The sequence below is a fragment of the Callithrix jacchus genome, chromosome X, assembly GCF_049354715.1.
Source record: "Callithrix jacchus isolate 240 chromosome X, calJac240_pri, whole genome shotgun sequence".
Lineage (NCBI taxonomy): Eukaryota > Metazoa > Chordata > Mammalia > Primates > Cebidae > Callithrix > Callithrix jacchus.
In genome coordinates, this window is record NC_133524.1 from 17,946,265 (window position 1) to 17,964,792 (window position 18,528).

The 18,528-nt window shown below is 42.6% G+C and overlaps 1 protein-coding gene across 4 annotated transcripts in view; it reads left to right on the plus strand.

Moving 5' to 3' along the window:
• NHS (NHS actin remodeling regulator) overlaps positions 1-18,528 on the plus strand; it is a 368,567-nt gene that overhangs the window by 248,939 nt on the left and 101,100 nt on the right. For 2 of the 4 annotated variants that reach the window (XM_035288875.3, XM_035288876.2), the window contains exon 1: positions 16,449-16,530. The exons of the other annotated variants lie outside the window; for them this stretch is intronic. In XM_035288875.3, the coding sequence (XP_035144766.1) occupies positions 16,497-16,530 (34 nt within the window). In that variant the 5' untranslated portion in view covers positions 16,449-16,496. Of the gene's footprint in view, positions 1-16,448; positions 16,531-18,528 lie in introns of those variants that run through there. 4 annotated transcript variants of the gene reach the window in all.

An 18,528-nucleotide genomic window follows, 5' to 3' on the forward strand; every position in this document is an offset into this window, starting at 1 on the left:
CTTGGGAGGTAGAATTTAGAGCCGTTGGAAGTAGACTGGACCTGGGGTTTGGGGCAGAGGACAGAGTCCTGGGCAATGCCCAGGTTCCTGGCTTGGGTGTTGGACATAGAGGTTAGGGGTGTCCACCTCTGAGACAGGAAGCTCTAAGGAAGAGTGAGTGTGCAGGGGACACTGAGGAGTTGGTTCTGGCCTTGGCCAATCTGGGGTACCCATGGCATTGCCTACAGGGACCGTACGAGAGGCATTTAATATGTGGCTAGGCCAAGAGAAAAGAGGTGGGCATTCTGGGTAAACAACCAGGTGTGAATACAGAGGAAGAACACAAGGAAAGGCTGGATGAGGTCAGATTCTGAACGTTTAACCATTTGATTTCATGTGACATTTATTATTGCTTCCTTGCCCATCTCCTCAAGATGGCGAATAATCATTTCTGCCTCTCCGACCTAGTTTGCTGCAATCTTGGCTTTCCCTGGTCTCCTTTCTGCTTCTACCCATTAGCTTTTATCCTCAGAGATCTTCCCCTTCCCGAAACATGGTCTTGCTATTGCTTTGGTTCTTTCTCTGGGGCTCTAGGAAATGAGCCCCCCAGATGGTGACTCATTCCCTGAATATTAGTAATGAGCAGGCTGCCACCGGAGCTTGTGTACAAGCCTGGGTTTGTGCCTTAGCTCTGCCGTTCCCTAGCAGTGTGGTTCAGGCCTCCTTTTCCTCATCTGTAAAATGAAGGGATTGGACTGAAGCGTTCTTTGAGCTTTAACATTTTCTAATTCTAAGTTGTCTCAGTCCTCGGGGTGAAGTGAATAGCCTCTTCTGAATTGGCAGTAGGAGCTAGTGTAATAGCCATCAATACGTGAGAGAGAATAGCTTTTGTTTGTGTGAGCAAGGCCCTGAGGAGGCTGGGTGGGCTGCAGCTGTTCAGCTTCAATTAAAAACATACACAAAACTCCTGCTTTGTTTCAGTTTCAAACCTTGACCATTTGACTGAGTGCATCTGAATTCCTAAGGCTCCAGTGTAGGTGTAGGGAGGCACTACTCCACAGGCTTCATCCACCCCTTTGCTTTCCAAGTTTCATTTATTGAAGCAGGAGAGATTTCAAAGGCTTGGAGATAGAAGGAAAGAATGTACCTTAGCTTTAAAAGTCATTGGCAAGCAGCTTCCCATGCCTATTTATCCATCCGCAGTCAAGGGCATCCTAAATGCCAACATGGGCTTGTGAGCCCTGGTATTTGGGCAGGCATTTCTAAGTGGCTTAAGAGAAAAAATGAGTCTGTCAGTTATGAAGACAGTCTGCCAACTGCCTGTGGTGGTCCTGAAGCAACCTCACTTCCTCCAGCAAAGGCAGGAGTCCTGATGGCTAAACAAAATCATGTTTTGGAACCTCAGGTAGCTGTCCTGTCACTTCAGGGTGTGATGTGTGCACAGGTCCTAGATCCTGAGGCTGCATCTGTACCTGCTTGGGTCAGGAATAACTTGATAGCCTCCAGGCTGTTGGGGTACACCCAGTAAGCAAGCCATGATCAGAAGTGAGTTGTAATTCCACTGAGTGTGGTGATGGCCTGGCCAGAAGGGCACGGAGCAGGATCCTGGGCAGATGCAGGATGATGGGTGCTGCAGGCCAGTGGAGCAACTGTTTAGGAACCTGCAATCAGGCATGGTCTGAGAGGTCTAGTAGTCAGGAACATCAGAGCTAGAGGCAAGGTGCATGGGAGGGCTCCATGGGCGGGCCAATGCCCAGACAGACAGGGGTTTCTCAGTGATCTTGTTTTTTTTTTGTTTGTTTGTTTGTTTGTTTGTTTTTTGTTTTGAGATGGGCTCTTGTTCTGTTACCCAGGCTAGAGAGCTTCATCCTTCAGAGCTCAAGTGATCCTCCCACCCCAGTCTCCCGAACAGCTGGTACTACAGGCATGCACCACTATGCCCTCTTTTATTTTTTGTATAATAGAAACAAGGGATCTCCCTGTGTTGCCCTGGCTGATCTCAAACTCCTAGGCTCAAGGGATCCTTCTGCCTCGGCCTCCCAAAGTGCTGGGATTATAGGCACAAGCCACTGTGGCCAGCCCTCAATGGCCTCTTTGATGTCCCCTGAAAAGTGTTGTTGGCTCTCCAGGCAGGGAGAGGGGAATTAACATGAGGCAGAGGCAGCTACTGCTTACCAATATGCCTCCCAGCCTCCCCTTGTGGTGGTAGAGTCGGGCTAGGCAGCGAAGCCCAGGTTCTATCTCCTCCTTTCATTTGCATATGTCTGTGGGAGTGGCGATGGGGGTGTGTGCAGGTGGAACTGAGGCTAGGCTAGGAGACGTAGCTTGTTCCTGATGAAGGTTGGGGTGAAGTGCTCAGTCTTGAGAGGTCTTCACAATCTCCCCCAGAGACCTGGGTAAACCACAGGATATAGGTATGAGTCTCAGCGGACAGGAAACTAGGGTACTGGAAGTGATAGAGATGGCAAAAAGTGATTCCTTGACTGAAAAAAATGTCCCCAGGGGCCTGCTGGTGAGGTCACATTCATGTCCCCTACATAGTGGTGCCCTGGCCTCTCAGTCTCTCCTCACTGTCTCCCTCAGTGGAAGAATGGAATGTAACCTGACATACCTCCATCCTCCATGATTTTCTTCCTCATGCCAGCACCCCTCCTTGTCCCCTGTAGCTGCATCCTGGGCTTTCACTACCAGTGTAGCCTGCAGGGTCTGCATAGCACAATAGCTCATGTGACATCTGGAATTATCATTGGAGTTGTAGGTCTCAAGCTCAACTGCCTTCAGGGCCAGGCAGCCAGCTTCAACATGGGACAGAGTTTGTATAGCATACTAAGGAGTAGTGGGGACTGAGATGCTGCATGTGTTGTAAGCAAATAAAGGCATTCAAAGTCAATTTAAAACTCTGTCATTGTACTGTTCAGGCAGGATAGCTCCCCACAAACTTCCCACCTCCAAATGAAATCTTCTACTATTATTTACTTCTCACAAGGACTAATGAAAGGGCAAAACTATAAGCCATGTCTGAAAATTCTGTTTTAGCCTTTTCTATGCCTAACAGAGCATGGTGTAAAAATAATAATTAGTATTCGATTTTCTTAACCTTTTGACAGATGTCCAACATACATACAGAAAAGCATCTGAATCATACAATCCAAGGAACTATTACAAAATGAGCACATTCCTGTACTGGCTACTAGCTTAAGACCTAAAACATTATTAGCTTCCCAGGATACTCCATGAGCTCTTCTTCCTCCCCAAAGGAAATCACTGTCTTGATTTCTAACACCATAGATTTGATTTGCCTGATTTTTGACTTTATAAAAATGGAATCATACAACATGTACTCTTGTGTCTAGCTTCTTTTACTCAACATTATATCTGAGATTCACCTATATTGCATGTAACAGTGGCTTGTTCATTCTCCTTGCTGTATCATATTCCATGGTATGAAACATCAGAATTTCTCATTTCTCTATCCATTCTACTATTAATTAACATTTGGTTATTTGTGGTTTTGGGACTGTCGCTAATAGTCCTACAGCTGGAGAGAAAGCCCTCAGGCAGAACAACAGAGAGAACTGGGTGTTTGTGGTGGGAAATGGTCACAGTAGCAACAAGTGGACTTAGAGGTGAACCAAGGCATGATGGGAAGTGATGACAACAGTATCTAATACCAAGCCCCTCTAGAACAGCAACTGTTGAACTTATATATCAGGACTATTTTATACTATTAAAAATTATTGAGGGCCCCAGAGTGCTTTTGTTTGTATGAGTTATATAAATATCATATTAGATATTACAAATTTTTTTCCCACTCTGTTGGTTTTGGTTTACTCTAATGATTGTTTCTTTTGCTCTGGAGTTTATTTGGATATGATTTGTCTATTTTGGCTTTTGTTGCCAATGCTTTTGGTGTTTTAGTCATGAAGTCCTTGCCTATGCCTATGTCCTGAATGGTTTTGCCTAGGTTTTCTTCTAGGGTTTTTATGGTGTTAGGTCTCATGTTTAAGTCTTTAATCCATCTGGAGTTAATTTTAGTGTAAGCTGTCAGGAAGGGGTCCAGTTTCTGCTTTCTGCACATGGCTAGCCAGTTTTCCAACACCATTTATTAAACAGGGAATCCTTTCCCCATTGCTTGTTTTTGTCAAGTTTGTCAAAGATCAGATGGTTGTAGGTGTGTGGCATTGCCTCTGAGGCCTCTGTTCTGTTCCATTGATCTATATCTCTGTTTTGGCACCAGTACCATGCTGTTTTGATTACTGTAGCCTTGTAGTATAGTTTGAAGTCAGGTAGCATGATGCCTCCAGCTTTGTTTTTTTGCTTAGCATTGTCTTGGCTATGCGGGCTCTCTTTTGGTTCCATATGAAGTTTAAGGTGGTTTTATCCAGTTCTGTGAAGAGGGTCATAGGTAGCTTGATGGGGATAGCATTGAATCTATAAAATACTTTTGGCAGTATGGCCATTTTCACAATATTGATTCTTCCTAACCATGAGCATGGAATTTTTTTTCCATTTGTTTGTGTCTTCTCTAATTTCCTTGAGCAGTGGTTTGTAGTTCTTCTTGAAGAGGTCCTTTAAATCCTTTGTTAGTTATATTCCTAGGTATTTTATTCTCTTCATAGCAATTGTGAATGGCAGTTTGTTCTTGATTTGGCTGCATTTTAGTCTGTTATTGGTGTATAGGAATGCTTGTGATTTCTGCACATTGATTTTTGTGTCCTGAGACTTTGCTGAAGTTGCTTATCCATTTAAGGAGATTTTTGGGCTGAGACGATGGGGTCTTCTTGAACTCCTGACCTCAGGTGATCTGCCTGCCTTGGCCTCCAAAGTGCTTGGATTGCAGGTGTGAGCCACTATGCCTGGCCCGATGATGGGGTCTTCTAAATATACAATCATGCCATCTGCAAATAGAGACAATTTGACTTCCTCCTTTCCTAATCGAATACCCTGTCTGACAAAGGGCTAATACCCAGTATCTACAAAGAACTAAAACAGATTTACAAGAAAAAAACAAACAACCCCATTCAAAAGTGAGTGATGAATATCAACAGATGCTTTTAAAAAGAAGGCATATATGAGGCCAACAAACATATGAAAATATGCTCATCATCACTGGTCATTAGAGAAATGCAAATCAAAACCACATTGAGATACCATCTCACGCCAGTTAGAATGGTGATCATTAAAAAATCTGGAGACAACAGATGCTGGAGAGGATATGGAGAAATAGGAACACTTTTAGACTGTTGGTGGGAGTGCAAATTAGTGCAACCATTGTGGAAGACAATGTGGCAATTCCTCAAGGACCTAGAAATAGAAATACCATTTGACCCAGCAATCCCATTACTGGGTATATACCCAAAGAATTATAAACTGTTCTATTATAAAGACATATGCATGCATATGTTCATTGTGACACTGTTTACAATAGCAAAGATCTGGAACCAACCCAAATGCCCATTGATGATAGACTGGACAAGGAAAATGTGGCACATATATACCATGGAGTACTATGCAGCCATAAAAAATGATGAGTTCATGTCCTTTGTAGGGAAATGGATGAATCTGGAAACATCATTCTCAGCAAACTGACAGAAGAACAGAAAATCAAACACTGCATGTTCTCACTCATAGGCGAGTGTTGAACAATGAGAACACATGGACACAGGGAGGGGAGCATCACACACTGGGGTCTGTTGTGGGGGACTAGGGGCAGGACAGCAGGGGGTAGGGAGGTTCAGGAGGGATAACATGGGGAGAAATGCCGGATATAGGTGACGGGGATGGAGGCAGCAAACCACATTGCCATGTATGTACCTATGTAACAATCCTGCATGACCTGCACATGTACCCCAGAACCTAAAGTACAATAAAATATATGTATATGAAACAAAAAATAAAAGAAATTAAACGTGAGAAATATTTTCTTAGTAATTTATTTCAAAATCAATAAATAATAAGTACATATACTACATTATATATATGTTTATAAATACTTTGAGAAAAAAATTCTATATTTTTCAGTATAAAAAATATCAATGAGAAGAATGGAATTCTTGTACTATTTTGCAAATCTCTTGACTAGCAAGCAGTGTGGCTTAATAGAAGACTGCTGGAATCTCATATCAGCCTCTGCATTCCATCTGGTATGGTATCACATGTCACTCATGAAAGGATAAGTGAAAATGACAAGTAGTGTATTAACATTATTATAAAAATAGTTTTGACTTTACAGACTCCCTGAAAGGATCTCAGGGACCCCCAGAGTTTCCCTGAACAAAACTTGAGAACCACTACCCTAGAACACCATGGCCAAGTGCAAGCCAACTTTAGAATAGAAGCGTCCAATGAACTGAAACCTCTAAGTTAGTCCACACAGTGGGGGGTTGCTACTTACTGCAAATCACCATGCCTTAATTCGCTTCTTAGCTGATGAAAAACTCATATTTTCAGAAAAAATAAAAACAAAAAAGAAGTAGCACACTGGTTAGGTGGAGGAAAAAAAATCCCCATATTTTCTCTCAAGACTTTATAATCCTTCAGTTTGAAATGTATTGCTTTTGTTCATTTTAAGCCAGTGATGTGCATTAGAAATATAATGTGAGTCATTTATGTAATTTAAACATTTTTGTAGCCATTTAAAAAATGCAAGAGAACTTGGTGAAATTAATTTAAATAATGAATTTCATTTAGCCCACTATTTTCAAAATATTATTATTTTGGCATATAAAATCAACATAATGTATCATCATAAAAATCAAATCATATCAAATATTAATGAAATACCTTACATTCTTTTTTATACTAAGTCTTCAAAATCCAGTGTATATTTATATTTATAACACATCTGAATTCAGATGGTAAATTTTCATCAGAAATACTTGATCTGTATTTAGATTTGATATAATTCTATACAATTTGAAGAAGTTGATTCACACTTCCAAGTTCTTCCAGATGTACTTAAAATTTTTCCAATAATAATACTGGATATGGATGCAGTATCCATATTCAAATTAATTAAAACCAAATGAAATTTAAAATTCAGTGCCTTATTCATACTTACCACATTTCAAATGCTCTGTAACCATATATGGCTAGGGGCTGCCATATTGGAGAGAGCAGATCTAAATTTTTAATCCTTTGCTTTTCTTATCTATTCTCTTTGTTGTTCTTCAGTGTTTGGAAACTTGATTAGGAAAAACTTATTCATTCTCATTATTTGCCTAGAAAACTGATGCCATGATGGATTTCTTGATAGGCACGTTAAGATATTTGACAAAGAGAAAGGTGGTGGTCGGAGAATCACTGTGCAGCCATCGTTTGCAATGGCAGGTTCCTTTTCAGCTTGGATTCCAGGGCTTTCTCATTTGATGTTTTCATGTAACTGGAATAATCGCACATTGTTTCTGAAACAGCTGTGAAATATGTTGCGGCCCCCAGGCAGCCCTGGAATTGACTTCTTTCTGGTTGGATGTAGCAGAAACTTCAATGGGATGACACTCTGGACTTAGACCAGGCTACTGTGCTTATTTGAACTAAGCACTGGGAATTTTGCTCAGTTCTTAATGATGAACTCCACATCAGGGTCAGAAAGATAAGGCAGGTTTTCTTGCCTTTTGTCTCCTTGCCTTCATTCAATGGTATGCTATACAAAAGGTTAAAGGACAGAATGGAATAAATTCTAGGCCGAAAATGCAGCTCTGAGGTTAGCATCTTATAATTCAAAAGCAGCAAAAATAATTTTAAAAGTTTCAAAGAAGAGAGCTGAAGAAAGTCTGTACAGAGTTATTTAAAGATTTTGTTCTGTTTGTGAATTTCATTACCTCCAAGCCATTTTGAATATAGGAAAATGAAAAGTTACCCCATTTGACACAATGGGGGATCTTTTACTTATTGCTCTCTAAATGAAAAAGACAAATTCCAGGTCTAGACATTTGATCCCATTGCTGCAAGTTTTGTGGCTGGTCAACTGTTGGTTACTGAATGGGCAAATGAGAAAAATGAGTTTTATCTCCCTCTAATATTCCCCCATCCCCAGGTTGATTGCTTAAGCTTTTAGCCAATCTTATAATTCCATCATATCCATTCGCCTAATGTTGGACTCAACAAGAATCCTGCATCTGGGTACATAAGGTCATTTAAAATAAATATAAAAGGAAATGGAAAGCTTCTGGAATTTCCTTATCTGAGGTAGCTAAGCTAAATAAACTTAATTGGCATCCATCAGGAGCTCAGTGAGGGCTAGCACCATGCTGGTTGAAATGATTTCATGTTAAATGACATGTCAAGACTGAAGTTTTCCTGGGCTCCTTGTTGAACCAGATGCCCTAACTTTTCTGTTTCCAAGCCCACAGTGCAGAGTGTGAGAGGACCAATGACCACACAATACTACTGGCTAGGTACAAAATGCCTTTCAATTAATACAATCAACTCAGAATCAGGAGTTACATAACTGAGACAGCAACTGCACCATCTTGAATACAGTTGGATTGGGGAAGCCAAGCCCTTTCTTTAGCACTTCACACTAAAGGTACCAGAGTCATCAAAAGATGAACAAAAGTTCAATCTGAGTGCTAGAACTATTAGAGACCTCAGTGATCATCTGATGCTCAGTGATCATCTCTCTTTCCCTGAATGATCTTGCTCTTAGGACCATTTTAATGTTCTTTCTCCTTTCTGGGTAAAATACAGTTAATATAGTTTTGTTTGTACTAGGATCTTCATGCAATCTTAGGTGAAGTGTTAGCTAATTCTAGAACTATAAAAAACCCCATGGTTTCCTTCCTCTCCCATGCCCAAATACTATTCTATCTGCTGGCTGATGCCTCTAGTTTTACCATTCCAGGTTGGTCCACTCAGCAATAGGCTTAATTTCTATTAAAATGCAAAAATCCCAGGAGAGGCTTAAGCCATTATCAGGTGTTTTTCACTTCGTTGTGAAGGAAGGGTCAAAGTAATATGTGGTGGAATGAAAGTTTTGTATCTGTAAGGCCAGAGGGTTGGAGAAAGGAAGAATACGTGCCAGCCTGGAGGGCAAAGGGTTCTAAACTGGGAACTTGGGGGCCCAGATGGCAGCTCCACGGACTCTCATTCCTTCTCCCCAAATGTCTTCATATTTATGTATTTGTCTTTGGGCTCCCTGTGGTGATTGGGTACTTGGTAGTTGTTCTTGCTAAAACTGGCGCTCTGCCAAGTGGAAGGTTACAATACTGAAAGACAGCTCAAACCCAGGGTGAGGGTGCTCAGCCTTTCCAGAAGGGTGTGTTAGTGCTTTAAAAAAATTCCCAGTTTGTGGAAGCAGCAGTGGTGATCTGTGCAAAGAGAGAAGGTTAGAGTCTTGTTTTTAACTTCATTATATATGGGAACTCTTTATTCAGGCTCAAGGGAGAGCATTGAATAAGGGGGTATATATTCACTCATGCATGCATATGCATGCTTACACCCATGGACTCACACACATACACATACAACTCTGTCTACACATGAATGTTCCTCCTGAAACGCTCAGCAAAGCACGTGACAGACATTTCCTGTGGGTAGCTGAGATTTCAATCCTGGTCTTGCTTATTGTCTGTTGCCTTAGGATTGGAATGTGAGTGATGGGAGATGGTAAATCTGTGCTTTCTGAGGCAGGATAAGTGGTTCCCTATCCTCTATCACTGGGATAACCCAGCATAGTGATTAGGAGAACGGGCTCTGCCATTTACCACCTCCAATGCCTTGGGCAAATTGTTTAACCTCTCTACTCCTCAGTCTCCTGATCTGTAAAATGGAGGTTAATACTATTATCTACCTTGTAGAGTTGCTGTGAGAATTAACTGAAATAGCACAAAGAACTTAAAACCATGCCTGACACATAGTAGGTGTTCAATAAATATTTGTGGAATGAATAAACCATTAAGTTTATCCTTATTATATTATTACCATGAAGAAACTTCAATTGCATGTTGTCTTTAAATTTAGTGGAAACAGTGAGGAGGCTGATAAAGAGTTGTGACTTATGTTATTACTGTAAGGCCAGATTGCCCTGCAGGCTCATCTGCAGATATTTCTCAGTGTATGAAGGCAAAGGGAAAACAACAACTAAATGCCTGAAAACAAAACAAACAATGAAATCTGGGGTGAGGGGGAGAGGGAATTGACATCTTGCAATTAAAGAACAACTTCTGGAGAGACAGTTGAGTCAGGCCTGGATATTTCCTGTTTCTGGCTTCAGACTTTGAAAGTGTTATGTTTTCTCCTAAGTTGGAATGAATCACAAAAGCAAAGCATATTGTTCTCTTTTTTTGCAGCACTCCTCACTTCTTGCTCCTTTCTCTGCTTCCTGTCCTGGGTCTCTGTCCTGATATAGAAACCAAAATGGCAACACTTCCTTGTTGAGAGCAGAGACTGAGTAGGGTGGGGCTCTGTAGTGGTATGGAGTGCTATGTAAACTCTTCTTGGTTGATCTCCTGATGAAAAGCAACTGATAGACTCATGACTGGGTCCTGAGTGCGTTATTATTGATGCTCCCCATTTCTTGACCATGTGGTGAGGACAGCCTCAAAAGACACTGGCATCAGACCTGGTGGATGGAGGCTGGAACAGCTGTGGGGCAAGGCAACTCCAGTCCACAGCCGCCTGGGCCTTTAATTTTCCACACATGTTCACATATGTACAGGAATCCAGCAGATGGGCTGTAAGCAAGCTTGGGCAGCAATCCACTGCACTCAGAGCAGTAGCTCTGAATAAATCACATTGGCCTGGGCTGCAAATTTACCTCCAGGGAGTGGGGACTCAGGCAAACAAAAAGAAAAGGCATTCACCCAACTTTTTCCTGAAATGCCAGAGGAATAAAACAGGTCAGTGGTGAATACAAAATTAGCTTCTGGCCGACCTCCAAAGTGATCTGACCTATTTAGGACTCATCAAGAATAAGGCAAAGGAAGTTCAGTGGTTTGCATCTTGATTTGTCAAGGGAGAAGAGAGAGGGTACAGATCACCAGGTGGCCAGATTCTCTGAGTCACTGGTTATGGAGCATATGAGTGGATATGGTTGGAACTCATGAGAAGGGCTCTGGGACATTGACTTTGGGCCAACTCCTAGCAAAACTTAGCATGCAAATGATAACCCCAGTGGATGCATGGGTAATCTAGTGTGCCAGCTTGGTGGCCCTGGCCACTGAAAGGATTGTATCAGATTCTAAAACCCTTCCTTCAGTCTAAGGCCATACCACCCTGAACATACTCTATCTTGTCTGAAACCCTCCCTGTAAGTTAAACTCCTCTCCAAGTCCCTTCTCTAAAAAGGGACCTTGGGCCAAGCCAGCAAAGGAACATTAGAGCCCTAGTGGAGTGCAAAGCTGACTGCACCATAGCCTAGCAGCTTGGAGTTGGTAGTGGATGCTAGTAGTGCCCTGCCTACATCTCCTTTACAAGCTAGTGCATTGGTCCTCCAGCTGCTGTGAGTGTTGGATGCTAAATGCTATAGCTGCCCTCTTCCCCAAAGACTTGCTCTTGGCTAAATGCAAGCCCCACCAACCATTTCACCTGTAGGTGAGACCCACTCTGTGGTGCAATTTGTGCCTCAGAGATCTCTGGCATCAGGCTGGAGCAGATATCCAGCTGAGACTATAATCCTGCTCAGTCCCTCATATCCAGCTTCCTTCATGCCCCTTCTACTAAAAGCACTCCCTCCATACGTCACTTGAACAATAATGTCAATCTTAACTTAGACTTTGCTTCTAGATAACCCAATCTTAGGCAGAGGTGGGAGGAGGGGCATTTATGAATAATCTCAATGTACAATCTGGCAATCTATATTTTTAAAGCTGCCCAGGTGGCTGTACCTCAGAATCACCTGGGCAGCTTTAAAAACACAGATTGTCAGGCCCTACATCCAGCAATTCTGATTCAGTGGGTCTGGAGTGAGGCCTGAGATTCTATAGTTTTCCTGAGTTCAGTGCTTGGTAATTTTAATTCAGCCAATCCTTTGACCAATGAGAACCACTCATTCTATCCCATTGTCTTTATTTTTTTTCTTAGCTCTTCTAAGAAACATTCACTGATCAAGTTCAGAAACAAACCACACAATCTGTCAAAGACACTAAGAAAAAGAGATTAAAGTCAAAAGATCCACAGTCCTTGGCAAATCTCTTGGAGTCCAGCATACCATGCTGACTCTCAGAACTTTCTCAGCAAATTGCATCTTAAAATTTTTTTGCATGTATGTCCTGAAATGTAAAGGTCTACCTGGTTGGGAAAAGGGAGAGACTTTTGAGGCGTCAAGTTGCTCAAAAGTTGTTTTCCAAAAAAGGATATTTGACCAAGTTTAGAATATAGTGAATGCTTTCTATCCTCAGAAGTGTTAATCTATTAACCCTTTCGCTAACAGACCTAAATTTTCATTATTGCTGGTTGTGTGGATGATTTAGTGATGAAATTCAAAGAGAAATATTTTTGTTATCAGAGACTCTATATTAGGAAGATTTATGAATAGGTTCTCATGAAAGATACAATCCTAGGGATTTTTAAGCAAATGGACAATTAAATAACTGAATGACGGTGGCTCAAACTAATACAGAATAGGGGAGTATTCTAGATTTTGTAATGATATTGATGATAATAGTGATAAGAACAACAACAAAACATGATTGCTAAAATTTGTTTTGAGTGCTTAGTATGTATAAGACCAAGTACTAATTACTTGATCTATATTATCTTATTTAATCCTCCCAGCAACTCTTTGAGGTAAATGTATCTGTTGGGGATGAACAAAGGCTGTAAAGAGATGAAACCCTATTTCTCTATTGTGTAAAAGAAGTTAAGGGCTTGTATGCAGACTCAGCAATAATGAGGTACCGAGGCTTCTTCCGGCTCCTAGTTCCACCATCCCTAGATGGTGACCCTCATCTTCATAGTCTAAGATAGCTGCTGGAGTGCCAGTCGTCACATCATTGGCCCAAGCATCAGGATGAAAGAAGGAACATACCCCTTGTCTTCTGAGGAGTCTTTCTAGAAATCCCATACCACAGTTGCTTTGACCACATTGACCAGGTAGCAATCCCTAGCTAAAACGGAGACCTGGACATCTAGAATTTTGGTTGTACGGCAGTGGGTTCAAGTTTTTAAATGAGATCTTATAAAATTTGAAAGAAAAGGAGAATGTGAAGTTTTACTAAGAAATTGACAACTTATACCACAGTAGGTAATATTCTTATCCCCATTTTGCAGATAAGTAAAATAAGGCACTAAGACACTGAATGACTTGGTGAAGTTCACATACTTTACAGGCAGCAGTCACAGTAGGACTCAAGTCTCTATGATCATCCTTCTCCTGACCACTATTTCATCCTATCCATTTTTTGCTATTTTGTAAAACAATTTTTTAAAGAGATTCCTGCTTTCTTCTTGGTGTGCTTTTTACCACCTTTGCATAGATCCTAGCCATTCTTCAAAGTTCAGCTCCAATGCCCCAGAAAGCCCTTCTCTGCACCCACAACTGCTTTCTAGTAAATATTTATTGAGCACCTACTTCATGCCAGGCATTGTTCTAGGCACTTGGGCTTCATCAGTGATTTAAAAATAAACCCTGGCTAGCTTAATAGTTGTGTGACCTTGGTCAAGTTCTTTGAGCCTCCATTCTACATCTGTAAATGGAAATAATAAAAATTACTATACAGGGTTAATGTAAGGATTGAAGATGTTACTGTGTATAAAGTGCAATTACTGACATATCATTAGATTTTGAAAAATGATGCCTTTTACTATTATTATTGTTGCTATTATTGTTATACTATTGTACTGTGTTATTATATTCCCCTAATGAGAAATGCTATTCTTTATTAGGCTGTAAACTCATGGGTAGCAATAGTATCCAAAGCCTTCTGGTATCACTCAAATACTTGATCAAAGTCAGGGCTTATTAAATGTTTGTTGAGTGGTTAAAAAGACCCTTGATGTAGAGAGAACTTCCTGCTTACTTATACTATAGATTTAGGAAACAGTGAGAAACAGCCTGAGACCCATAGGAAGGGTGGAGGGTTTTTTTGCCCAATTTAAACTGTGAGTGTTGGTGGGTGGTGTCCTAAAGAAAAATGAGAATGAGTAATAATCTACTCCTCATACTCTTCCAGAAGGCCTCAGAAAGAAAATATATCCTTTTCCTTTCAGTTTCTTTCTTTTTTTTTTTTTTTTTACCTTCACTTATAGATTTCGTGTTCCAGCAAGTCCTGCTGATCTCTTTTTGTGTTTTCTTTCTGTCTCATAATTCTCTTCCCCATCTCTGGTCTCTGCTACCTATGGGAATAGTGCTGCTGACCTAGTGTCCACAGAAGAAAACTTCTGGAGATCAGGAGGCATCGTGCATCCAGGGTTCTAGAGCTGTCACATTCTAGTCCTGTGGACAGCACGCCAGCAAGAGCTACCCAGTGCTTGCATCAAAAGTGCACATCAGCTTTGCTGAGCACCAAACTCCCTTTATTTTGCCATCTCATCCCGGCTTTCCCCTCAGCTCTTCTGCAAAGGTGAAAGGCAAGTTCACAGGATGCAGGGCCTTCTTTCGTCCCTGACATCTGGTTTGATTCTGGGCAGCTAAATAGTGGCTTTGCCATGAACAACAAAAGCTAATTCACTGTGGTGGTTTTTAAACACCAAGTGGAAATATTTTTCCTTTTCAGCTTGGGGTCACTGGAAGGGAAAAAACAGGGCTGAGAGGGAGATTAACCTTTTAAAACCTATTATGACTTCCCAGAAAAAAAAAATAAAACAATAGCAGCATTTCCTTTTATTTGTGAGAGTCTTTTCATGAGTGATTGTTGTTTGAGGCAAGACTGGGGCTCTGAAGAAGATTTTAAAATACTAGCTTAGCTTGGTTTTCTACTCAAAAGGCCACCATGATTGCTTTTAAGAACCCACACAAATCCCTGTAAAGCCTGGGCCCACCCTCTTTGCTTTCTCTCTCTTCTGTCTTCATTTCTGGCTGACCTTCCCTCCTTCTCTCCAGCCCTTTGCTTTCTTCCCTCAATCAGGGCCCTGACTCTCTGCTAAAGGGAGGGGATCAGTGCAATTAGCAGGATTTTAGGCAATGGCCATGCCAGCAACTGATGCCACTGACAGATGCTTGGGAGGCTGAAGATTCTGTCTGGGTCATTTCTCTGAGGTTCCAGCCAGACTTTCTGTTGATTTGGGCTGTCTTAATGCATCCCAGAGCCTCAGAGCCATTCAGTTCCTCTTCGGAAATGAAGTCACTCATTCTGATTCTTGCTGCACATATTAAGGAGCAGAAGTATCCAATACAGGGAGTCACAGCCATCAGCAGAAATCTGGCAACTGAGAAAAAAGCAAGTCCATCTGCCTCACTAGTTGTTCTTTTAATGTTCTCTCTGGACTGCAAAGCAAAAGCTCGTCTCCCACTCTCCATTAGTTTATCTTCTTTCCTTCTCTCTTCCCTTCTAGCTTCTGCACACGGATTCACTTGCTGGGTTCAGGTGGGAGGCAGCTCAAGTGCTATGACAACATAAGGCTATTAGGGCAAAGCCATGAAAGTCCCTAAACTCTCCCTTTCTTGCCAGGAGGAAGATCTAAATAGGGTCCAGGATGGTTGCTGTTTGCGAAGTGGTTTGAGTATTCTTGCTATGCACTATTACTGCTGTTATCAGCATCATGAGAGTCTAACATGTTGACACAGGTGGTGTGTGGTGGGGGGTGGAGTGGAGGGGATCAGAAATTGATTTGTAACCTGCAAAGAGCAAACTCCAGTTGTGTCGCCTTCACCCCCACCATTCTTGTCCTTTCGGTGAGTGTGCAAATATTTGCAGACCTGTTGAATAGTGCACCCTCATACCAACCTAAAATTTCACAGCGAAGTAAACCAGCCCCATTCTGGTAAGAAGAATGGGTGGCAACCTGGGCAGCTGTGTAGTGGTGGGATGGAATGTATTCCTTCTCCTGATCAGGCAGTTGGCATAGGGGCTGGGCTGCTGTGGCACCCTGGATTTGGGCATTTGTCTAGCTCCCTGTCTCTGGCAGTGTGCTAACAGTTTCCATAGCCACATGGCACTTGGCCGAGCTTCTTAAACTGGTGTGGCCTGAGACTCTACATTCTAACAAGCTCCCAGCCTATGCTCCTAACCCCCTGGCCAACTGCACTTGGAGTAGTTAGGCTGTATCGAAGTCTCATTGTGACCTAAACTGCTACAGGGATAAAAAAGGAAAGTGTTAAGCCCCTCCTCTGGAGACAGGGTGTGTCCTGACTGCCCTGTAGTTCTGATTTGCCATTCAAGTGAACCCTGGAGGGATTAGCAGCCAGCCTAGCACTTGGATGAGACCATCTCCCCCTCCAGGGGGGAGTCCCAGAGGCAGCACAGAGGTTCTGTGAAAATCTGCCATCCTTCTTACAGAAGGTTGCCCTCTCTCACCCTCCATCCCCCCCTGCCCTTCTTGCTGACTTAAGCAGATCAGCTTTCAGCTCTCTGGCATTCAGAGACGTCTTTGCATAAAAGAAAAGGCCCTTCCTTAAGGAGCAGAACGGGAATCCAAGCATGGCTCTGGCCTGCTGCATGCCCAAGAATGCAGGTATTTGGGATTTGCAGCATTTCCTGGCAAGACAAAGGGGAGGGGGAGGCTGGGCCTAGCGAACAGGGTCTTGTGCTGTAGCCACCTCCTATACTGGGGGAAAGGAAAAGTATGCTTCCCAGTGAAAGTGAGCTCTTTCACAGGAACAGCTGTGAGGAGGGGAATCTGCACTTAACCCTCACTCAAGGCTGACTTTGACATTTAGGGTCGCTGGCTCCTAAGCTCTGAGGACCTTGCATCGTTCATACTGGCTGACCAACGTTTTCACCTTTGCTCTCCTTCTGAGGCATCAAACTACCCAAAACAGAGGGCAACCCTTTCTTCCTTCTCCTCTTCTACTCTGGCATTTGAACATCTTAAAGGGCCAGAGGGTAACTCAAGTGGAGATTCCAGGGCAGGTTTCCGGGGCTCTAGCTCACAACTGCTGGGAATGGGCGCCATCCTGCACGGGCCCCTTGCCAGGGCCCACACTGGGCCCTATGCTGCTTTCTTCTCCTCCAGCACCTCTCTCTCCAGTCTTCTTCAGTATTTTACCCTCCTCCTGAGATTACAGAGAAAGATTTATTTATCTCCTGGTGTCCCCAAAATAGCCCTTAACTGAGAGTCCCCAGACCCAAATTCCCCAACCTCTAGTTTCTGTTGCATCGTCAATGGCCTTGCACAAATCTGTTAAACCACTCTGGGGCCTATCTTGATTTCTTTAGCCCTCTAAGCCCTCCTTCATGATACTTCATTATCTCATAAGGTTGGCCATGCAATTGAACCCTATTTGAAAAGCACTGAACATTTTACAGTATTCTTCCAGCACTGGGATTATTAGTCCTTCAGTTGTAACTCAGGCTCCTTAATGTCAAGGACAGTGCCTTACTTTCATTTCTTGCTATGCACTATTAGGTTGTTCTGCAGGGGGCGGCCTGTGTGAGAGTTGATGCTGACAGCTCTCCTTGCTTCAGCTAAACCCCTTTACTGCACGTTTGCCTCCACAACCTCTGCGGAGGCTGATACAGGGCCAAGCTTCAAGGGTCTCCTATTAGCCCAACTGCTACCAATACCATGTACGCAGCCTTTCTCAATGAAAGGTTTGTTCTACCTGCTGTCTGAGAACACTCTCTCCAAGTTGCTTTTCCAGGCCGTGATGATGTGAAGGCACTATTCTGTGCAGCTTTGGTATTTAAGATCCCTCAGGAGAAGAAGGAAGCATGCCTGTGAACCAGGTAGCTTCCAGTGGGTGTCATGGAGCCTCTATCAGTTTGTTCAGGACATTGTGGTTTCTGAATTTTGTGGCAGAGAAGCTGTTCAAATACAAGTCCCTAATATCATATATATTTCATATATATTTATGATAAATAACCATTATTTTATGGGCAGGCCAATTAAAACAATTAAACACCTCAGACCAATTAAATCAGAATCTCTGGGAGGGGGTCCAGATATCAGCACATGTTTTTAAAGCTCCCTAGGTGGATTCCAATGTGCAGCCAGGGTCGAGAATCACTGACTTAGGTAAGAAGTAAGAACCGTACTCCTACCCAAACCCCCCAGTTCCCCTCAGGGAACCAAGGAAGACAATTAAGGACCTAAGTTCATACATTTTCACATAGATCAGTGGATTCATGAGAGAGTGTCCAACAGCCGGATAGTCTTTATTTATCAGGCCTGAAGAATTAAGTAATGGGAAGGAGTACCAAAGAAATAAGGCCCTTCCAAGTACCTGCCAGAAGTTTCGATTTAGGCTCAATAAAAAAATATGAGAAAGCCTTTAGAATAGTTCGACCCAGTTTTCCCTCAAGAGTTGAAGATCCAAGGCCTACAGGTGGCTGACAGACCAGGAAGGGACTGGGCAGGGGTGGTGGTGGGGACAGAGCTACTTGGCAGAGGGCTCAACTTTCTTGAAGTTGCTGGCATGTCATGAATTTGGCTATCTTTGGGCATTAGTCTCAGCAAGGTCATGGTTCCCCTGCCAACTCTGTATGGCTCACAAGTGGGAAGACTAGGCCT